The 24,463-nt window shown below is 37.9% G+C and overlaps 1 protein-coding gene across 1 annotated transcript in view; it reads right to left on the bottom strand.

Annotated features, from left to right (window-relative positions):
- The window catches only part of LOC131155767 (LRR receptor-like serine/threonine-protein kinase FEI 2), a 63,615-nt gene extending 40,006 nt beyond the window's left edge, over positions 1 to 23,609 (bottom strand). Inside the window, exons 1-6 of the mRNA XM_058109156.1 lie at positions 23,413 to 23,609; positions 22,700 to 22,927; positions 22,051 to 22,186; positions 14,063 to 14,134; positions 13,881 to 13,952; positions 3,990 to 4,061 (exon numbers count right to left, since the gene is read on the bottom strand). Coding sequence (XP_057965139.1) covers positions 3,990 to 4,061; positions 13,881 to 13,952; positions 14,063 to 14,134; positions 22,051 to 22,186; positions 22,700 to 22,841 — 494 coding nt within the window. The 5' untranslated portion in view covers positions 22,842 to 22,927; positions 23,413 to 23,609. The remainder of the gene's footprint in view (positions 1 to 3,989; positions 4,062 to 13,880; positions 13,953 to 14,062; positions 14,135 to 22,050; positions 22,187 to 22,699; positions 22,928 to 23,412) is intronic.
- Positions 23,610 to 24,463: the final 854 nt, after the last annotated feature.

The raw sequence follows: 24,463 nt of genomic DNA, 5'->3' as shown, positions 1-24,463 counted from the left end.
ACCAAAGAAAGGAAAAAAAATAATTAAATAAACATGCAACAAGTCACACCACCTTCCTTCAAAAAGGTTTAGGGATACGAGCTTAATTTTTTCCCAGGGGCAGAATAATAGCAAAAGGGGAGGAGAGAGGAAAAAAAAACATGAAGTGATGACACTAGTTGGTTTCAACAAGATGGTCGGTTGCTTATTGCTTCTGCCTTCTGGATGAATTTCAGAAACAATATGACCATGATTCTTATTTGTCTAATATATTGGGGATTCATAATATGAATGTCCATCTCCAATGGGAGGTTTGGAGTGTGTTCTCTATCTTTGAGGATGACAGCATGGGTAAAGAGCAGCTGTCCTGTGGAGGAGATAACTGCTAAGAATTTGGAACCCCAATAATTGCGGAATAAGATGGGTCGGTGGCCGTCTAATCCTGGAGGTTTGTATGGGGAGAGGGGGGGGGTGGGAGGGAGAGGGGGTGTAAAAGAACGATTATGAAGGGTCAACGGAATTAGCATCTACAGTTTTCGATTAATTATGATGGGAAGCATATAAAGAGGGGCTTTCTTACATAGTTTCTTTAATTGTTTTCGTCTTTTCTTGAGGATTGCTTGTCCTCATTTATGTTGTAATGTATTCTCCTTTCTTAAACAATTTCTTGTATAATCAAAAGATGAATATTCATTCCCAATAAGAGGGGGGGGGGAGTCTATAACGAACTTAGCTGCAAATGCAAATTTTTTAATCTTAATAACTTTGAAAACAGAATAAACAAATCGCAAACTGTCTAAGGTAACTTTTTGAAGGCAGGTGGCAAAACATAACACAAGTTTGGTCCAACAATCATCAACATAGGATTGGAAATAGGCAGGATTCAGGAATAGTTGATACTGAACATATCCAAAGCCATTATTAGAGAAGGAAATGAAACTAAAAATAAAAATAGCCAAATTTCTAAGTGTATTACAAGGATTTAAGTTGGCCAGAATGCTTCATCACATGAAAGAGGAAATATAGCTTAAGAATTAAAAATAAAAATAAAAACAAAAACCGCACAAAAAGTTTCAAACACAGTTGTCAGGAATGATACAGCTGCCTGTGATTGATGGCAATCAGCCATTGTCATTTCACACCTAAGGCATATGCAAGTGTAGTCTTAATCATCTCCATTCTGATAAATGGCACTCCTTGTGGGTTTTTTGAGAGCTCTAGGGGGTTGAGACAAGGTGACCCATTGTCTCCTTTGTTGTTTGTCTTGGTTATGGAAGCCCTGGGGAGAATGTTGGATAAAGCTGTCCATGATAGTCACATGTCAGGCTTTGGTGTGGGCTGTACAGAGGGAAGAGCTTTGGTGGTGTCTCATCTTCTCTTTGCGAGCGATACTCTAATTTTTTGTGACGCTGATCTGGGTCAGATTTTGTTTCTCCGAGTGATACTTATGTGGTTTGAGGCGGTCTCTGGTTTAAAAATAAATTTGGGCAAGTCAGAGTTGGTTCCTGTTGGTACAGTGTTTAATTTTGACTTATTCTTGCACATCCTTGGCTGTAAACAAGGTAATCTTCCTATGAAATATTTGGGTCTTCCTTTGGGAGCCAAATTCAAGGATAAGACAATATAGAACCCAATTTTGGAAAAGATAGAACGAAGGTTAGCAGGGTGGAAACGCTTGTACTTATCTAAGGGAGGTAGAGTCACGTTAATTAAAAGCACTCTATCTAATTTACCCACTTACTTTCTATTTTATTTCCTATTCCTGCTGCTGTGGCTAACCGTATTGAGAAACTTCAAAGGAATTTTTTATGGGGTGGCATTGGTGATGAACCAAAATTCCATTTGGTTAAATGGGATACTGTTTGCTCTCCCATTTCTTCGGGTGGTTTAGGGATAAGGAAGCTAAGACAATTTAAAGAAGCTTTTCTTGGGAAGTGGATATGGAGATTTGGGATGGAGAAGGCTGCTCTTTGGAGGCAAGTGATAGAGGTGAAATACGGCTGTGAATGGGGTGGTTGGTGTACTAGGCCTGTTAATGGTCCACATTGTGTTGGCTTGTGGAAAAATATTAGTCAGGGATGGCCTTCTTTTTCTTGCCACGTTCTATATGATATTGGAAATGGGTCTAAGGTGAAATTTTGGCAAGACCATTGGTGTGGTGAGACGTCTCTTGCAGCCAGCTATCCTGATTTGTATAGATTTTTCCGAGATAAAGAAGCTAGCATGGCTGAGCATATGAAGTTTGATCATGGAGTCTTGTTTTGGGATGTAAGTTTCTTTAGGGGTATGCATCTTCGGGAATTAGAGACGTTGACTGGTTTTATGGATACCATATATGATGCATCGGTAAAGGGGTCCAGTGAGGATAAGATGTGCTGGAAATCTAATAGAGAGAAGGGCTTCTTGGTTAAAGGTTATTATGGTATTTTAATGGGCTCCAAATATTGTGGTTTTCCTTGGAAAAGTATTTGGAAACAGAAACTTCCATCTAGAGTAGCTTTTTTCGTTTGGACTGCTGCTTTAGGGAAATGCTTAACGATTGACAATTTACGAAAAAGAAAGGTTTGGATATTGGATTGGTGCTACATGTGCAAGTGTAATAATGAGACGGTTGATCATCTTTTTATTCATTGTCCGGTTGCAATGGACTTGTGGGTTATGGTGCTTGGTTTGTTTGGAGTGAGCTGGGTTATGCCGCAATCTGTAGTGGGACTTCTAGCATGTAGGTAAGGCAGATTTGGTCGTTATCGAAATGGGTTTATTTGGTTGATAGTTCCTCATTGTTTATTGTGGTGTCTTTGGAGGGAGAGAAATAGTAGGTGTTTTGAAGTAAGGAAAGATCCATTTCGGAGCTGAAGCTATTTTTCTTTACAACTTTGATGGATTGGTTGGCTGCTTTGCGAAACCAATCATTTTCTTCTGTTTTTGATTTACTAGATTCTTGTAATTTCTGTTTTTGATTTGTTTACCCTATGTACACTCCTTGTGTACTTTGTGTTCATTTTTTATATCAATAAACTTATTACTTATCCAAAAAAAAAGGTTTGACAAGGAACAGTGACTATTCTTCTTTTTTACAGATTTCAAACATTTTATATTTTGAGACAAAAAAATAATGGTTTTGTAAATTAATAGAACATTAAACATTGGTTATGCCATATTTGGACATCAAGAAGAGTCCCTAGAAATGTTTAGTGACATAGGACTAACTCTTAAAATTTTGAATGGTGCAAGACGTGTGTCTTTTTAGAAATACAAGAATGTGATCTAATTATGTGATTTTTCATTCCATATTTCTATGAGTAATAATGTTTTAATAGTCCACTCTTATCTAGAGCAGATGTTTTCTTTGCTGCAAAGGACTGTACTCCAGAATCATTACTGAGCATCTTTGCCGTGATAATTATATTCAATGAAGTTAATTTCTTCAGGATTTTCATGCACGATATATTGCAAGCCCACATGTGCACAGGTTTCCTGTTACTTAAATTAAAATGCAAATTGTGTGCTGTTTGCAACAAAAGGATGTTTTTAGCCTTTGCTCAATAATTTCAATATATATATATATATATATATATATATATATATATATATATATATCTTCAGCTTCAAGTTATAAAATTAAGAAGAGGTTTCTGTGCAACCCTCCACGTTGAAATCTCTCACACTACTGAATCCACATTAGTTGTTGGATAGCTATATATAAATTGTTGGACCACCAACTAATCATAAGCTAACATCATATCAGAGTTTTGTTCTAGTGGTTCAAGTCTTGTTATCACCATTTTCTCCATTATAGTGCACTTTTGTTTGTTGTGTCCGTGTACCTATTCGAGTTCATCTCTCTGCCTCTCATGGTAAGAGATGTGGTCGTGCATGAGAGAGAGTTTTGGCTAGCCTGACATGCATCATTGGACCACCACCTCACAGCTGAAGAGGTGAAGTGGTAATCTAAGATTAATATAACTGACTATGTAAGGCATTAAAACATTATTAAGGTGTTAACTCACAGGTATTCAAGCCTTGAAAGGTTCCCCAATTCACTGGGTATTAGTCCACTTAAGTAGTTGCCCTGCAAATATCTGCAAAAGAAATAAAACTAAAAAATAAGCCTAAGCAATATTGTCCAAAAGAATACAAAACTAAGACATAGATATACCATCACATGTGATTTTTTTTCCCTAGTACTATCTACTTCTTTCTTTCTTTTTTATATAAATATCAGAAATTAATTTAACCAAGAGACCGTCGGGGGATCTGACCCCAAAACAAAAGAATAATTTTTTTTCGGTACCCAAATAGAAAAGGGAAATTATTTACGAAAGACAAAAGAAATCAATGAAATTAAACAAGCTATTTTGGTTTGGCAAAATGAAAAATAAAGCTGGTACAATAGCAAAAACAGGAGGTGAACAGAGAACGAAGAAGACTGTGATTTGCTGCTAACTACAATCGGAATGGAATTGAGAAGGGGCAATCTGAAGGCAAGGCAGAGGGGGAAGTGAATATGCATCAATAAAGACCTTAAAGATAATTTCTTGAAATGTTAAGAGGGGCTGTAGGAAAGGGCAGTTATAGAGCACTGGTTGAAAATCTGGAGCTGTGGGCATGTTCACTGAACAGTTGCTGCGCAGCATTTGTGGAGCTAGGATTCAGTTCGGGAGCTTTACCTGCAAGAGGAGCTGCTGAGGGTGTTCCCATAACCTGGAGAACAGACCACCTTGGGGTAACTGACTGCAGGTCACAAGAGTTTTCAGTTAATTGTTATCATGGTTATCAAACTCCCGATCTGGATTGTGTGATCCTACTACGATCATACTTGCCTAACCAATCCAGATCTTAAGTAGAATCTTAATCAAGTAGGACCCCTGCAGGATCCTATATGGATTGTTAGGATCTTAGGATCGCAATAGGATTGCGATCCTACCAATCCTACTTGTGCTATGGAATATGGATTTGTGCACCGGACTTGCCTTTTTTTTATATTTTTACTTTTGCAATAGACACAAAATTTGGTCTAGTTGGCTCAAATGCATCAAAATTAGGGCAAAATAACTAGCATGTTCTAGGATTTGTTTGATCCAAGTCAAGAGAGTAGCTGAGCATCTATTGAAAGCTCTCTTCCTTCAAAATTGAAAGCTCTCTGAGAACTCAGAGTTCTTGATCGGCAAATCCTAGGTTGTCTATTAGTAGGCTTGGACTGCTCCTTCTTCCAGCAACAGAAGAGGCCAGCTGAGAGCTTTGAGATCAGCAGAGAGCTTCAACAAATAGGGAGTTGCACAGTCAGGCTGAGAGTTTACAGTCGCGGGCATGTAGTAGTGTGCATTATCTTTTGTAGTCTTTTAACTTTATTCCTCTTCTTTTTCTCTTATTGTCAACAAGCCACAGACCTATCTAAACCTTTTCTTTTTCTTCTTTTCTTCCTCTTCCTTTTTTTTTTTGGCCCCTTCTTCGCTTCCTCCTCCTCCTCCTTCTTCTCGCGGTCTGATGACAAAACCACAGAAACATGAGAAATTTACATCAGTTCATTGAATTAAGATTAGCATGTTCTTCTTCCTTTTTCTCTTCCTTTTTTCTTTCTTTTTTATTATAATTCCTAAATAAATAAGCTAGCAACATCTGCCCATTGCAGAGCACTTTGCTGTTTAGACAATTCAGATTTTTTTTTAGAGTCAAAATTGTTGAAGGAAAGACCTGCCAGGTGCTAGCTAGCAAGCTAGCTACATTCCTGAAATTTTGCTCTAATTTCTTAAACTTAATACCAAGCTTTTAGGATTGTTTTATTGAGAGTTGACATAAAATGCCAAACATATAAATTTTTAATTAGTTTACATTGTAAGTAGAATCTTACAATCTATGATCAGATCCAACGATCTGATCTTGCAGGCCCTCCCAACGATCATGAGTAGGATCCTGATTCTAACAACCTTGATTGCTACATGAGTTTTCTGCCTCTGAGGGTTGTAAACGACAGTCGAGGATAGCGTACCAGTGGCATAACAGTAACAGGTGCAGCGAAATCCAGGCGATGTGAATTTTACATAGTGGGAATCAGCTTTAGGAGGGGTTAATTTTTCCAAGCACGCGCAATCTTATTGGTGTATTTGCATGTTTTAAGCCCTCAACCCTTCTTAAAGAGAAATTTAATGTATTTTAGATACTTAATTCAACTTACTAACATTGTTTAGCACGTGTAATAAATTTATTGGTTTTAAGAACGCTATTGACAGAAAAGCTATATTTTTTTTTCCCACTTTTCATTAACAAATGTGTGACAAATAAGTTAATGAAATAAAGTATATTTGCTCATGATATGATATACTTTAGTTAGAATGTCACTTTACCTAAAAGCTTAAGCTGTAAGGTTGTGGGCAAACAATGTTTATCAAGCTTTAACACTCCCCTCCACGTGCAGCCCAACAGCACGTGGAGAGATAAAACAATTGATAAATAACACCCATCACAAGGAATATAATAATTTTTAAACACCACACAATACATGCAGGCAACAAGACTAGAGCACAGGACCTTCTAGTAGCCAGCTCTGGTACCATGCTAGAATACCACTTTATCTAAAAGCTTAATCTGTTAGGTTGTGGGCCAACAATGTATATCAAGCTTTAACAACTTCATTATTCTATTAGGCACATAAAAGATACAATAAATTGAACAAGTTTTATTATTTTGCTAGTTAAATTAATAAAAATCAATAAACTTACAGTTACAAGTAATATTGTATAACCTAAACATTAAAATTGCAGTATTATAATCATGAATTCGACTTTAAAAAATAAATTATTAACAACTTGAACAAGACAAAAACCAATAATCTATTGCTGAACAGCATTACATGACAGCCATAGTCCCTACTTAAACCATGAGATATAGTTCACTTGCAAAGTGAACTCCTAACTGTTAGTCAGAATGAGGAGAGGATTTTAACCTGACCCTTTTCTAGCAAGAAATGAGTGTCTGAACTCTGAAACTACTTGTAAGAGAGAATTTCATGATTGTTTTTCTAAGTCTGAATTCCTTTATTGACCTTCCCCTTTTTGGTGGTTCTTTCACTGGTCAAATTTTCAGAAGAACCCTTTACAGTCATACATATTGCAGATTTCTATCATCAGCATTGGGAGGAGCACTTCCCACAAACAACTCAGAGCCTTCCCAGACCACCATTCGGTTCTTTTGGGGGAATAAAATGGGTCTTACACTCTCTTTCACTTCAAGAATGTGGTTAAGAGCAGAAGGTTCAAAGACAGTGAAAGAATGGTGGAATAGGATGCATATAAGTATGTCAAGGGTCATGCCATCTTTGCCATGGCAACAATATTAAAGTCTCAAACAGGATATCAGGCAATCAAACCGGTTTTTGGGGACCTGAAGCTAATAAAAAGACCTAATTCTTGCTGAGATTTCCATTCTTGATATGAAGACAGAAGGACTACATAGAGAGGGCATTGACAGAAGAAAAGGAATGAGGAAGAACTTTTTCTCATAACTGGGCTGGAAAAAACCTATTGAGGGCAGAAGTCGTCCACAGGAGATACTTTGATTTTGACAAGATTGAAACTGATGGATAGTTTTATGAAGAAAAAACACGTATAAAGAATGCCTTTAGCAAATTCTACAAAAATTTCTGCTTAAAACTGGATGTTAAAAGACCTCTTCTAGGGGGCTGGAATATAATCAGATTGGTGAGGATACATCTCCTGGCTGTGAGGATATATCTCGTGGCTGGGAAGACCATTCCGGGAAGAAGGGTCTTGATTGCCCTTAGAGATTGTAATTGATACAAAGCTTCAAAAAAAAAGAAATGAAGAGCTAATTCATACTGAGATATACACTCTTGATATGAAGGAAAGACTAAAGACTACGTAGATATAAAATTGATAGAAGAAAATCCGAACAGGTATGAAGATGGAGCCTTTATTTATAGATGGGCTTGAATAAACCTGTGCAAGGCAGAAGGCAATGGCACTTTGGCTGAGATAGAAATACAAAGCCATTTCCCATAAGAGCCAAAATTCATAGGAGAGAGCATTTTTTGGCAAGATTGAAATTAATGGACAATTTTATGAAGAAAAAACAGGTATGAAAATGCCATCTTCAAGAAGACCTCATCAAGGGGGTATGGAATTTAAACAGATTGATGAGGATAAAGCCTCTCGGCTGGAAAGTTTCTGTGAAGAGAAGAGGCCCTGATTGGCCTTAGAAATCGTAATGAGGACAAAGCTCCAGGCCCTGATGACTTCACGATTTCTTTCTACAAATCAAAATTAAGAAGTGATTAAAAAGGATCTGACGAAGGTCTTCAAAGATTTCTTTGCAAAAGGGGACTTTGTGGACAGCCCTGATGCAACTTGATAACTCTGATTCCAAAAATGAGTAGTGGCATCAATATCAAAGATTTCCCACCAATCACCTTGTTAGGAGTGTTCGAGCTTATTACGAAAGAATTTGAGGCTAAGCTGAAAAGGGTGATTGGACCATGCTTAGATCTTGTTGAACAATGGATGCAGCCTCTGCTGCAAATGATGCATTAGAAACTCATCTTAAAAGGGGAGCTAGTGGAATACTCTAAAAACTGATCATGGAAAAGGCTTTTGACCATGTTCGGTGGGACTACATTCCGTATACAATGGCGCAGATGGCTTAGCAACCCGGGCTTTTCAGTCATCTTAAATGGCAGCTCCAAAGGATTCTTCCAATTTACCAGAGGTCAAAGGCAGGGGGCCCTCGCTCACCTCTCTTGTTGACCATGATCATAGAGATACTCAGCACGATGTTGGCTAATGCTACTAAATCCGATCTCATTAAGGGATTTGGTGTTGGATGAAGAAGTAAGGAAGTGAATATTTCTCATTTACTGATTGTAGATGACACTATTGTCCTGTGTGGAGCATCCACCATCTGTTGATCAAATTCTCAACTTAAGATGCATCCTTCTTTGTTGGAAGTAGACTGTGAAAAGGTCAATTTAAGCAGAAGTGAACTTATCCCCTAGGGAGATGAGGTTGAAAGGAGCTACTTGCACCTTGGGATGCAATTTTTTAATCGCTTTCAATGGTCTACTTGGGCTTGACTTTTGTGGCAAAGTTCGAAGATTAAAGCATTTGGAACCTCTGTTAATAAAATTTGAGAAATATCTTGCTGGATGAAAGAGGAACCTCCTGGCAAAAGGAGGATGACTCAAAATCATAAGGAGCACCATCACAGTCTACTTTGTGTTCTTTTTTCCCATCCTTTTTTCTGCAGCAAAAATGTAGGAAGAGATTCTTGAGTAACATTAGGGATGAATTTAAATATCACTTGGTTAAGTCGGAGGTAGCTAGACGAAAAAGAACCCAAATAGTTTTAGTTTTTTTTCCATCCAAATCTCTTTTTGGTCCTTCATTTTTGTAACTTTCAACCCAGCCTTCTATTCCTTGGAATAATGTCATTTGGAAAGCTAAGGTTCCTTTTATGATCAGGGCATTCCTTTGGACTTTGACTTTAAACAAAATTGGAAATAATAATAATAATAAGAGAAAATGCTATTAACAAAACAGAATGCAATTACAAGGGGAGGAGGACTACCCTGCCTCCAAAAAAACATGAGAACTGCAAATAATACACAGATGAACTAAGCTTGACCTACCCTGTAAACAAACTAAGCTAGACTCTTAACAAGATTAACATGAGTGACTTGCTGCAAGTCAGGAGGCCCTATAAGGCCATTGCTCCAGATATCTGTGTGATCTGCTTAGAGTCTAATGAAACCAAAGCGCATATCTTTATTCATTGTCAGGTGGTATGACAGTTACATGTACTCTGTTCTTTATTTTTGGTGAAATGTGGGTAACTTTTTGCCAAATATGCCTGAATTCTAATTGGTTGTTTTGGAAAGAGCAGAGGGAGGAGGCCTTATGGAAACGTATGGTTTATGCTACCCTTTGGACTCTGCACACCAAGAGAAATGTAAGAAGTTTTGATGCTAAAACTACTACTTTATGCTAGCTTTGGGATAGCATAGTTTTCTTTCACTTCTTGTTTGGGGGATTCTTTAGGTGTTTTCTGGGAAATTTTGTTGCCTGATCTCCAATGGGACTGGACGGCAGAAATTCTGTAATTGCTTTCAGATAAGTACTCGAGAGTCTACTGTCCTACGAACTTTGTATTATTGTTTATTTTTCAACAAAACTTTTTTTTTCTTATCAACAAAAAAAAAAAGAGGGAGGTAGCTAAAAATCCCGGGATCTTGTGCATCAAATCTCAAGCCCTTTCAATTATGTGGTCATGGAGCTTCATGGTTAAACAGGACAGCCTTTGGAGAAAGACTGTAGCTTCCAAGTATGGGCTTTTGGGGAACGGGTGGATCACGAAATATGCCAAGAAGGCTATGGTTTAGGTGTGATGATGGATTAGATGAAAGTAGGATAAAATCTGGCGATGAATGGCTATTAAGTTGAGAAAGGGAATTTGGTCCTCCTCTGGTGTGACATCTAGCATCAGAGGCTCAGAGCAACCTGTCAAATTTCAACTCCCTCAACTCTTCAGGTTTGCAAAAGAAAGGAATGCACTCATTTCAACTGCACTGCTTGGCTAATGACAAAAACTGGAACATTAACTTCCAAAGGCAACAACAAGACTGGGAGCTTGATAAATTGAATGATATCTTTTTCTTACAAACTTATGAATTAAAAAAACTAAAAAATAAAAAAATAAAAAAACATTAACAACAACATCAACTTTATTCCGAGAGAAAAGTGTCAAGGAACCAATTCAAATTTAAGCTTGCTAGGTGGAGCCCCATGAATAGTTTTAAATCTCTCCGACATGCCCCTGCACTTGAAAGCTAATTGGGCTTGAATGGTGGATGAAGCACGGCCCACCATACTTTGTGCTATAATTTTTAAAAAAAAAATTAATTAGTAAAATGGGGGCAGTGAGATTTTTGGTCATACAGGTTCTGACACCATGTAAAGAAACCAAAATCTCCCTAAAAGTAAAAGCATCTACAAGGAGGATAGCAATCCTCCTGAAACAAAACAGAAAACCAAAACAAAAAGGGAAAAAACAATAAATATAAGAGAAAAGAAATAAAACATCAGCCTAACAAAGCCTTCAAATTAGCTGAGACCAGAGAAGCCAAAACTACCACCGGTAAAATGGTGCAAATGAAATCCAACAAGGTTAGGTAAATTCAGTGTGAAATTTTTCAACAATGATTTAACTGGGAAGTCTTTCAACAATGAATTACAACCCAGGCAAGCTGAAAATGCAGATCCTTTTCCTCGAAAAGCTATATGGAAAGTGGGAGGTCCAACAAAAGTAGCCTTTGTCACTTGGAGGTAGCCTGGGGCAGGAACTTCGATACCAATAATATGCAAATGTAGATGTAAAATATTGGTGAACAGATGTTTTCTTTGCAAGGCAAATGGTGAATACATCTCACCCTCTGCTTCACTATTCTTGGACCAAGACATGAGAGCAGCTCTTCATGGATTTTTCATGGGTGAGAGCTGATCTATCCCACAAACATGGGCTTGGTAAGTAATTAAAGTTAGCAAAGAAAAGTGGGGAAAAAAGGAAGGGAGGGGGGGATTAAATTTCCCTCACTATTTTTTGGACTCTGATGGAGAGAAACAGAAGAGCATTCAAAAGAGGGGGAAGCTCTCTTATTTTTCAGATCTTTTTGATTGTTTGAGCTGTGAGTGATTTGTCCTTGGGCTGGCACCTCCTTGGGTTAGCTAGAACTATTTAGGTCAACCAATAAGTCTGGCATGTTTAAAGCTGATAAAAATTGAGTGGGTTCATTTAACCACTTCCCAGTCCTGATCAATCCATAGACTGGCTAAATTTCATAAGGGCAGTTCATCTCTAAATATTTAATATTCTTTCTCATCAAAAGAATTTAAAAAAAAAAAAAGGTATCTACTTAAGCATACAAAGATTTTCCCAACATATGAAGAGTGGAAAAAAAAAAAAAGGATTATTGTGTACAGTTTTGGAATGTGATTCAGATATGGACACTGAGAACTCAGAAACCTCAGAAAATAATTTGCTAGCTTACCACTTTAACTAAAAGCTTAAGCTTTTAGGTGTCGTCCAACAATGTATATCAAGTTTTAACACTCCCCCAAACGTGCAGCCCAATAGTACGTGCAGTGATAAACACACGATAAATAACATTCATTATAGGGAATACAATAAAATTTTACACACCAAACAATAAACACAGGCAAGGCGACTAGAACCCAGGACACCCTAGTTACCTGCTCTGATACCATGTTAGATTACCACTAAGCTTTTAGGTTGTGGACCAACAATGTATATCTAGTTTAACATTATTTACTTTTGTTTTTTTACTGTTCGATCATCCAAATCACTTTCTATATTCCTTCTATACAGTAATGAAAATTGGGAAAAGAAATCGCAAACTCTAATGTAAAGAGGTACCAGCCCAATGCCAATTTAACTACATCGACCTGAAAACAAGCAATTTGGGAAGGCTTTGTGAACTGCCTTCTTTTTTTCTTTAATTGCAAAAGAAATGTATAAAGAAAGATAAGAAACGAACTACAACCTAGGAGAGCACAAGAGATCAAAGCAGATTAAAAAGAAAAAAGGTTTTGTAAACTGTTAAAACCAATATTCACAATCTTATTTTAAAGATTAGTCATTAGAAAACATCCTCTCAATCCTAACATGTCTGTGATGTGCTGTGAGTCCAATCGAAGGAGTGCTCACCTCTTCCTACATTGCACGGCTGTTACCCATCTGTACCCTTTTTCTTGTTTTGATGAAGCCAGGGTGCCACCTCAGGCCATGGGCGACTTTTTGTTGCTCATGAGATATTGGGCTTTTGGAAAGAGCAAGAAGAGAGAAGTGCTGTGGTGTAGTGCAGTATTTGCTATTTTGTAGACCCTATGGATCACAAGGACTGCAAGAACCTTCAATGATCCATAACCTCCCAGGGTCCATTGCAGGTAGAGCAGTTTTCTTGGTCTCTCTTTGGCCCATCTAAGGGGCTTTTTAGGGGTTTGCCGCTGCCCAATCTTTTTAGTAACTGTCAGGCAGCTAGCTTATGTAACTAGCCTGTTCAACAATCTCATTGGCATCTCCCTGGACAGGAGATCCTCGTGGATCCTACTAATATCTCTTTCTCTTCAAATATTCTCCCATTCCCTCATTTCCACTTGTTAAAGCTTGATATACATTGATGGCCCAGAACATAACAGCTTAAACTTTTAGGAAAAGTGGTAATCTAACATGGTATCAGAGCTAGTTACCAAGACGTCCTGGGTTCTAGTCTTGTTGCCTGCATTTACTGTGTGGTATTTAAAAAAAAAAAAAAGTTACTGTATTCCCTATCATGGATGCTATTTACCGTGTGTTTATCTCTCCATGTGCTGTCAGGCAACATGTGTAGGGGAGTGTTAAAGCTGATTTACATTGTTGGCCCACAACCTAACAGCTTGAGCTTTTAGGTAAAAGTGGTAGTCTAACACCACTTATTTCAGCTCCCACCATTATTTTCATGGGCAGATAGCATAACATCAAACGCACAGCATCAGTGCTACTGTGACAAGGTATTCACCCAGCCCAAGCCATGCTGGGCACCAACTTGCACGTTTACTGAGAGTTACAAGGCATTTTGAGGAAAGCCAACTCAGCTCATGTAGAATTTTATCAACAGGAATCACAAGATATTTTTAAAAAGAGAAAAGTTACTTACTGCAACACAGTCCAAGGAGACCAAAAATTGTGGTGAGTTTATCATATTACTTCGAAATATAACTCTCATTACTGCTAATTGAAAATCTAGTATCTTATTCTTCTGGAAAAATGGAACATGATATTTAGTAATGAAAACATGCATGAACTGATTAGTTGTTACAACCACAAGTAGTACTCACAAAGCTTGCAATTCTGTGCAATTTCCCAACTCTGGAGGAATAGTGCCATAGAAGTTGTTGCTATGAAGAGCTCTGCAACACATCATACATTTTTTATGGCATAAGTCACAGCAGCTGCGGTCTACCCAAAGAAAACACAGATGAACCAAGAATAAATCAGGAAAGACCATGAAAATACATACAAATGTTTCAAGTGCTCTAGCTTCCCAATATCAGGTGCTATAGGTCCACTCAATTTGTGATGGGGAAGAATCCTGGCATATAAGAGACAAAGATTGTGATTAGAATAAAAGTTTTGAACATCTTTACCTCCATACAAAGTTGTCGAACGTCCCAAACTATATACAACATCACGTGTCAAATTCACATTTTCAATGTCACACATCAAATTATTCCATGCAATATATTATATGTGCTTGAAATTTACTGTAATCGTGAGATGGAGAAAAGTTTAAAGGAAAATAAGTATATAACATTTGACTAGTCTTTCTAAAACAGAACATTTGTTCGTCCAAAGAAGAGAGGAGGAGCAAGGAAATACGATTCGAAGAATGCAGCCACAAGGTTGAAGTGTTCATACTTCATCATAAAGAGTACAAAGAATTATAGATTTCAAAAGAACAAGAAAGGATGAGAGAACCTTTTACAAGTGAAATATAAACAGCTTCCAAGCAACACTTTCCCACCTCCTCTGGTAAATCCCATTTTCTTTCTCACTTGCTCGCTCACTCTCAACTGCAAACTGAAAATCCAAAGTGATTTGTTGTTCTACCAACTTTCCAACTCTCCTCCACTCTCTAACTCTCACTCTCCCCACTAAACCCTTCAAAAAGCCATAGTTGTGGGATGCATGCACTTGGCTCCATTGAAGAGTTCTAGATGGTCGAACAAAAATACATAGCAATGATTCTTAATAAGGCTGCTCCTTTGTGACCAGTTGATCATGGGTTCAAGTCCAAGGAAACAACCTCTCGGAACAAAAGCAGGGGTAAGGCTGCACACAATGTGACAACCATCCCCCAACCCTCGCAAAGTGGGAAGCCTTGTGGCCAGTGGATGCCCTTTCAATTTGAGCTTCAACTAAGATCACTGAGACCTAATTCCTTTGTTCTGGTTTCTTGATCTCAAAAGTCTCTATTTGGCATTGATAATTAAAGAAACTAGGTTTCCAAAGGACTCAGTGATACAGTGATGATGAGAGCTTCAACCAGGGTTACTGAAACCTGATTGCTTCATTCTAGGTCGTTCATCTCTCAAAAGTATGCATTTGGCATTGATACTTAAAGAAACTAGGTTTCCAATAGACTGAGTCATACAGTGATGATGATAGGGGATGTGAGGAGGTTTGCTGCCAGAGAGTCCTTAGACCTAGCACAGGAAGGGGGAGGGAGAGGATATATTTTGAATCTCGAGGATGGGGAGAACCAGGAGAATTTCATAGTATTTGTAGACGAAAGAGCTCAAATGGCTGATTCTACTAGAATGGAAGAGCTTTGGCATGATGCCAGTTGAGACTTGGTTCCAGGAAGGCTCAAATGAAAGATCTAATTTTCTCGCACAATAGGAATGGGAAATGTATAACTGGACTTAATGGAGGACAATGGCGAGGGATCTGGAATGATGATATTACTGAAGAGTTATGTAGCAGAGGATGGAGGTGAATCTTTGATGGCCTCAAAAGATCTGCATAACCAAGCTGTTTTGGTGTTTTTGAGTGCGAAGAAGGTAGTGTTAATGGTCAGCAGAAAAAAATTATTGATGCTGGGGAAAGAAAGAAGGATATGACAGCAATAGAAAATGAAGAGAAGAAATTGAAAGAAGGGTCAGAACATCTCAATCTTCAGCTGCTGCCATTGATGTGACATCTCAAGGGCAGGGACTTTTTTCACATCAAAGGTTGTAGCTCAGAGAAAAATGGAGACAGACAAAACATGCTTCTCACGTGAGGAAGAGCTCCTGAAGCAAAGTTAAAGGTAGATGATGTAACTTCTTCTCGGATTTGAGCTTCAAAGTTCAAAGCCTGAAGAATCTCAGAACATTTTTGGGCTGAATTTGTGGAACTTGAGACTATGCCCAAAAATCAGAAGGGAAATGTGTCAAAAGCGGGCCCATCCGTTCGATCCAGGTTTTGAGCTTTTCAATATAGAGGCAGGCCCAGGATTTGGGAATTTTAGCTTAGAGGCAGGCACAAGCTCTGTTAAGCATTCAACAAACGAGTCACTCGTGGATTAGGAAAATATGGGAGACATGAATACTGGAGTGAAACCAATGCTCAGGAGGTAGGCTTGGGAGTCGGAGGATGCGTCTCCATCAAGCATATGGAAGGAGTGGTCGGCTCTACTAGGTAGGAAATGAGACAAGTCAGGGGAAGATTTGGCAGCAGAAGGAAATTGTTTTTCTACCATTCCCAGAGCAATAGAGCCCAAGCTCAATGTGGTTGAATACAAACCATTGGAGGTGATACCAGCAGGCAACCCTGTCCAGGCTTTCCTTTTTCTTCGACAAACAAAGAACTGTTTTAGAGAAAGAAAACAGGAGTACAACTAACAGAGGAAAATAAAAACAAGAAGAACAAGATGTCCTCCCATTACAAAATGAAAACAGCAAGAGAAAAAAAATAATAATTAACAAGACAACTCTAATGAAGCAGAGCAGCCCAATCCCACTTTTAAGTCATTTCTAGAGATGCTGAAAGAAACACCGAACACCAAACAACACAAGAAACACCACTCTGTTGGCAAGTTTTGAGAAGTGGCCACACCCTTAAAAATTCTGGCATTTCTCTCAAACCAAATACGCCAAATGATAGCCAAACTGTGCACCACCAAAATGCTTTCCACTCCTTCCTTTTACCAAACCCCAAAAGATAATAGAGCAAAAAACCTCCAAAGAAGATGGGCAAACACAGTTCTCACCAAAAATACCAACAAATTATCCCAAAGAACCCAAGTGAAGGGAATATGTAAAAACAAACGTGACCATGCCTCCCCATCCGCAAAGCAAAGGACACAAACACCAGGCAACAAGACCTTATTAGGTCTTCGCTTCTACAGCAAGTCATTAGTATTAATTTCCCCAAGGTTCACAATCCAAGTAAAACCCTTTATCATTCAAGGAACTTTAGATGTCCAAAATAGAGAATAAAGACCAAAAAGAATGACATTAGGATCATGAATCAAATGAGTAAAGAAAAACTTGCAAGATTATTCCCAAGAAGAATCTAAACTCCTAACTCCTTTATCACTCCCCAGTCCCCAACTGGAAATGAAAAAAAGAATCAAGAACCTTAATCAGAAGGCAAGCTCATCAGTTAAATTTCCAGACAAACAAAAATACCCAAGTACGCCCACTCTCATGCAAGAGAAGGAAAGCAAGAAAAATAAGAGTTCCATGAAGAGTAGATAAACAAAAAAATGAGAGTACGGAAGGGCCAAAGGAGCCTACAATGTTCAATGATCCTCCCAAAAATATATTCTCCCCCATTGCCAACTCTATATCAAAAATTAGAATAAAGAATGATAAATCTGATACACAAGTTTCTAATGCACTCTCTCCAAATGTTTGTGTGCTTTGTTATTATAGTTCAGAATCAGCGTCCCATCTATTTCTGCAGTAAGGTTTTTCCTAGAGAGAGGAGTAAGTCACTTGATTTATTGGGAATTTGGGAGAGAGATGGGTTTGTCGAGAGATGGTGGAGGATTCTCTGGAAGTTTCTTTGTTCATTTTGTTGGATGGAGAAAGAACAAGAAGCATTATGGAAATGCGCTTGCAGTGATCTGGTGGCTATGGTTGGAAAGTAATATGCGTATTTTTTCGGGAGAAGAAGTTGAATTTCTTACTGGTTTCGTAGAAGATTCCTTAAAGGGCATCACTTTGGTGTGTTGGCTACGGGAACTTTAAAGAAGTGAGCTTCTCAGATATTCAACATGATTGGTGTTGTTTGTTGGCTTGATATTGTAAGCCAGGAGTTTTTTGCTTGTTTTCTTTTTCTTTCTTGTTCTGTTTTCTGTATTCCCTCTCTGGTTTGTCCCAGATTTTTCTAGGGAGGCATGTTATTCTCCTTTCTGTGTATTCCTAATCTATTAATGAACTTCTTCTGCTATCCAAAACAAAATTCTAAGGACTCAAGTAAAATAAACTCTAAACTTAGCATCCAATCCATTTTGTAGAAGTCCAAACTACTACAAGTACCTTATGCCAAAGAGAATTAGGTTCCCAATGACAATTTCCAAAATCACTTCTCTACCAAGGAAATTTTTTTAGACACCAAATAACTCAAGACCCAAACCTCTTCCTTTCAGAACTACTCACAATCACCCATCCTACGAGATGGTCTCTACCGCTCACCTACTCCCAACCACAAGAAATTCCTCGTCAATTTCTCTAATCTATGGGGAATGCAGCTTTGTAGAACAGGTTTTCAGGCGGGGTCTTCAAAAGGCAAGGACTGTTACCAAAGTCCCAGGAGTGTCATTTGAGTGATTTGAAGAAAGGGCGTTCAAATTTTTCAAGGTTGTTAAAAAAATAAAAGGAGAAGAGAAGAAAGGAGAACTATTAGAAAAAACTATAGAGCAGCAACAGAAGAAGGGGAGCTTAAAGATTGGAAGTTTCTATAAACTGTGATAGAATTATGTAGAAATCACATGAATTGGAGCGGCAAAGGACAAAGGGAACAACTGCAGTGTCTTCATGATGAACAAAATAGCGTCTTGGAACGTAAGGGGGATTAATGACTTTAAGAAGAAGTCACTGATTTAAAATTTTCTAAGAAACTGGAAGGCAGATAACGTTTTTTCCCCATCTTGATAGAAAAAGGAAATTTATTAAGAGGAGAGAAAGATAATAAGAATACAAAGAGGATAAGGCATCCTCCTAAGGGAAGAAGAAAAAAACAACTATAAGATGGACAAAGAAAAATTAAATTTAAAAAAAAAAATAATAAAGAAACTTGAGCTAATAAAGCCATCCAATCCCACAGAAAATCTGAAAAGCAAATCTCATCAAAGCAACCAGATGACTAAGCCCACAGGCGAAGAAGGAAAACAGTTCTGTCCCAAGGCAAGTTTAAGGCACAGAGCAACCACAAAAAAATACAAGCATCCTCTCCTCAACTGTATACCCTTGAACATTGCATAGGCCCACAAAACCACAACCGTTTTGCATCCATATGCCTCCCAAAGCCTCTGAAAGCTGATGTTATTTGCACTCACGAAACCAAATTGAGCTGGATTTATGCAACAGCATTGGAAGCTTCTGGGGAGTTACTGCAAATTCCATTTCTTACAAGCCAATTGCAAATTGGGAGGAGTGTGAATAGTGTGCTGTAGCAGATTTGCAGGACTCCTTTGTGGGTAATTGCTTCATTTCATGTCTGTTCAAGGGGCAGAATGAAGTATTTCAGTGTCTCTTCAAAGACAGAGGGACCAAGTCAACTTTTGGACGAGTTACACACAGATCAGGAACAACAGAATCGCCCTTAGGTGCCTGGGTGACACTTTAGTGCATTGCTTTACCAATTACCACTGATGACAGGAAATGAGAAAGGAGGGATATGGGTGAGACAAATGATTTTTCAGGAGCTTCCTTAATTTAGCTTCCCTACTGCACTTTCCTCTGTCTCAAGTGCTGTTTACTTGGTCTGATCTCAGGGACGAACCCATCTCGCCCAGAACTAATTGGTTCTTGGTCTCCATTTATTGGGAGGAACACTTCTCGCAACACTGCAAAATGCAAAAACTTCTCCCAAGACCAGTGTCGATAAAACCCTATCTTGTAAGATGCAGCAGTTTAAGGAGAGGCCTAACACCGTCTCAGCTCAAAAAATATGTGCATAGAAGTTGAAGGCTTCAAAGATTTAGTTGAGCAATGGTGTTATCCTGGTATAAAATGAGGTTGAAGGTAATGCTAGTTACATAGTGGCTTCTAAAGTGAGGGAAATGAAGATGAAACTGAAGAAGTGAAATAAAGAATTGTGTGGAGATATTAAGCAATGGCTTTAAAAAGAGAGGCTGCATTCTAGAGGTCTGATGATACTCTACAAGGAAATTTCAACCATTCTTTTTGGAGTGGTTGAACTTTGGACCCTTAGCACCACTATGCGAACCTTGTTGAGCATTGGCAAACCTCTAGCATTCCCCTCTCTTTGAAGCCATCACTAGTTTGCCACTCTCTATTAATCTATTCTTTTTTTATTATTTTTTGACAAGCCATGCCCATTGCCCACCATCAGCCATGCCCTTGAGTTGTTTTTTTTTTTTTTTGGTTGTTGTTGAACCAATATTCATTAATATGATGGATTTATATGGTCCACTTGTTATCAATGGGATCTGAAATACTTAGAATGATGCCTCTGAAATTATGACCTTTACCACAATGGTGCTTATTCCATGGATTGAATTTCACTTGACTGTCTATAAAATGCTAGATAATTTCTTTCTTCCTTTGTTAACAGAATTAAAAGGGGCAACAACACGAAAGTGTTTCCATGCAAGAAGGGTCCCAAAGGTGTCCTCACTGCATCAAGAAGTGTTAATAAGTGTCTCATCTGTGTACAAAAATAAAAATAAAAATAAATTAATTAATTTGACACATGTTGGATGCATGTCGAGGAGTGTTGGGCAGGTATTGGTATCTAACACGTGTCCGACATAAACACTTCATGCTTCCAGAAGCATCGGTGTTTCCTAGCTTGCCCCACAATCTAACAAGCTCAGGTTTTAGATCATGTGGTGACTCAACGAGGGCAACCCCCAGTAGCATGGCATAAATCCCTCCAGTATATGTTGAAAAGGAAGAATAGATAATCACTCTCAACAAAACACAGCAATCAGTTAAAAACTGTGATATTGCCACTTGAAGTTCATCACTCTCTTCCACTTCCCATAATGGAGGGGAAAACCAAGTGGAAAAAGCAGCAACAATAACTGAGCCTTAATTCACATTAGGTGGCCATATGAATCCTCTTCTTTTTTTTCTGTATTATGTAAAGTGGAGAAGAAAAGTGTCACAAAATATTTTCAAAAAGATACTCCCAATGAGGCCTCACAAACCATAGCTATCATACAACTGAACTATTTTCAATATGATAATTCACCTATAGGTATTAGAATAAAATTCTAAATCAATAGCACACACATGGCCCCCTTCACATTTAACAGTGCAATGCATATCTTCAAAACCAAAAAGAAAATTTACACTCACCCCATGGCGGCTCATAATTTCATGATATGCAACCAAAATTATATTCTACCCTATGTCTAATCATGGACAAGTTAGGGGAATTGAGTCATGGAGAATATTCTTCAGCAAATTTGTGATAAGTTGAAGCAAATGAAAGGGAATAGATATAGGAATGAATTAATTATTTGGCATTGTTCACATTAAGTAGAAGATAATATCTATAGATGTGCGCAATATAGACTTCTAATTTGAAGTTGTTCCTGGACTTCCCCAACCAATTTTATAATGGAGATTGGGACTTTGAAAAATAATTTAGCTTTGTGCCTAGATGTTATACATGTCTTATACACTTGAAAATCTTTTCCTTTCTAGATATTTAATATTAAATATTAAGAATAAATACAGGTATTCAGTTACTTTTGCTAAACCAATGTGGATGGGGTATTTTGGCATTAAGAGAAAAACATAATTGGGGAGCACTCGGTGTATAACTCTTCAGCTGCTTATTCAAGATTCCAGTAATTCAGTATTTTATTAACTGCAACAATTAAAATATTCACAAATTAGGTATTTTCCTCCAAATGTTACTCTAGAACATCATCATTCTAGAATGAAAAAAAAAAAAAAAGTGGAGCATTCAGTGTATAACTCTTCCGCTGATTATTCAAGATTCTAGTAATTCAGTATTTTATTAACTACAACAATCAAAATATTTACAAATTTGTATTTTCCTCCGACTGTTATTCTAAAACATCATCATTCTAGAATGAGAACACTTCAGCCCAAAAAGGCACAAGTAAAGAGATCTGAACACTTCATTCCAGAAACACACGATTGAAGAGATCTGACATAACTTCCTAAAAGAAAACTATCAGTCATAGCTAATAAAAGGAAAAGCATTTTTGTTCAATAATAAGGTATGAAAGCAAACGGACTAAATTTCAATATAAAAGTAGACATCACACATCTTGAGGTCATTTTAAGAACTCACAAATCTGTAACTCTCTTTGTCTTGGGATCACATTTCACTCCTTTCCAAATGCATGGATCAGCATCCTCTGGTCTCCATTGAAGAAGGATACCATCTGAGCTAACAATTGACATCCTAAAATTTAGGAGAGCCTCACCTACAATGTCGCAAAAGCAAGGATTAGAATCCTAGTGTTATCAACATGTGTGTTTGTAGGTGCAAGCATTTTTTTCTAGGAGGGGGAGAGGGGAGAGCGGAAGAACTAGAAGAGGTGAGTGGACATTCTAGGGCATGCACAACTTTCTTGCTTCAAATATAATGTGGAAATGATTAGTTTGGAATCACAGCTAAAGGTCTCCCACTAAAGAAACTCAATGGATGGTCAGCCTAATCAAATTCTCACAGTTATTCGAAACTGTTTATTACATGGAAACAGTGAATATCTCATAGTATAACAAATTAATCCACTATTATAAAAATAGATGAAAAATTTGAGCTCTGAAATAAGAGGCTGGAACTAGTTAAACAGTAACTTCTAACCAAGTTCAAAAAGTTCATGGTAAAGTTCGATCAACATCTGCAGCAAGTTTATCTAGTCTCAACACATAAAGATAAGAGCTGTGGAAAGAACAATAACCCAGAAAAGATAAGCACTTATTTATAAGGATACCATCAGGACTTATAGCTCCGCTTTTGTTGATGAGAATGCAAAAAAGCAGCAGAACAAACACAAGCAAGAGCCATTGACGTTTCATTAGAATGATGCCCATTACAGCACACGACTCAAGCATAACAAGGCTGACACAAATCATCCGCTGTACCAAGCTCTAGAATGCTTCCATAATACTAAAACAGTTGATAACACCATCAGGCAGCAGCCACAAGGAAGAACAATCCACTGCAGAGCCAAATAGTAAGTAAACAACTAAACAATAAAACACGATACAAGAAAATCACCAGCTACTTTAGGACAAGGTTTCACTGCCTGAATCAATAAGCTCTCCTCCCCTATACCTCACAATTACAGAAAATTATATGCGTGTTGAAACATACAAAAAAAAAAAAAAAACCTATCTCCTCCATTATAATCAGTTCAATTCACAGTATCACCGCTCAGTGACCGAAGAAATTATTTAAATTACACTAAACTCGAAAAAGCCCACACTAATTTCACTCAAATTACCACTCTCTGAAGTACTCAATTCAATCCGACACTTTAACAATGATCTAATTTTGCATAAACTCCCCCACCTCCGGCCCCTCAAAAAAAGTAACATATTTACGAAAGTGCATAAATTCAACTGATTTTCTAGGGAAACAAACAACATATTTCTACAGAAGAGATAAATCCCCCAGAATAAACGAAGAATTCAAAACAGATACCTGGATACGATCGGGGGTGAGAAAATGCAGGTCGAGCTGTCCCGAGAAAACAACAGAACCCCTCGCTTCAGAGAGAGAGAGAGAGAGAGGAAATGGGGAAAAGATGCTGGAATTAAAAGGGCATCAGCTCAGCCAATGAGAGAAAAGTGCATCGCACGTGCGGCTGAGACCTTCCGCACGTGCGGCCGACGCTAGATCGTAGAACCGCCAGGCCGAGAACCTAGTAGGAGGCCAGAAGCGTACTGCTCACTTCCACGGATCACAGTCGGCAGCTTCACTCCCCCAATGACCATACTGCCCCCGGAAATCCCTCGAAATGACATATTCCCTCTTCGGAGTGATGGTGGGCCCCGCATCACCGCTCAATTTAGTCAAAAGTAAAAATTTCTCTCTATTTTTACTGGACCGAGTCGTCGACCGGTACCTGAATGAAATGACTATTCCACCACCGCGCGTGACACTCCGATGCGCATCTCGAAGTGTATGACAGGGGATAGAACCGTCACGTGAATTTCAACGGCAACCACCGTTTGCTTTAAAAATCGAATCGCAGGACAAATAGCTGGTCCAGTACAATATTAACCACTAAGCTAGTGGGCCCCGCGCACTCATTCCATGCATGCGTGTAGTAAAAACAATATGTGTTCTTGCTAAGTTGCAATCAAATTATTTGTTCTGTGACAAATTATGTGATGTGTTTGGAAATAAAATCTTTCGTAATAAAAACCATTTATGATTGTTGATATTAATCTAGATGTTCTGATGATTATGTATAAGATATGATTTTTATTTTTAATTTATTTTAAGATACAAAATGTTACTCAAATTATGTCTAAGCATACATCTTAAGACCCGAACTTAAATTTTTATAAATTTAAATAAAATTTAATACTTTTTATTCAAATTCAATACAATTTTACTTAAATTGCAATTTGTAAATGTTCATATCAAACATTCAACTTTCGAGTTTCTAAGTCATGAGTTAAATTTTTTTAATGTGTTATTATCATTAAACTTTTTGAAAGTTTGCCTCCGAGAGACGTCTCAACCG

Source organism: Malania oleifera, chromosome 5, assembly GCF_029873635.1.
Source record: "Malania oleifera isolate guangnan ecotype guangnan chromosome 5, ASM2987363v1, whole genome shotgun sequence".
NCBI classification, from domain to species: Eukaryota; Viridiplantae; Streptophyta; class Magnoliopsida; order Santalales; family Ximeniaceae; genus Malania; species Malania oleifera.
The sequence above is the reverse complement of the archived record's forward strand: the minus strand, read 5'-3'. Positions and strand labels throughout refer to the sequence as shown.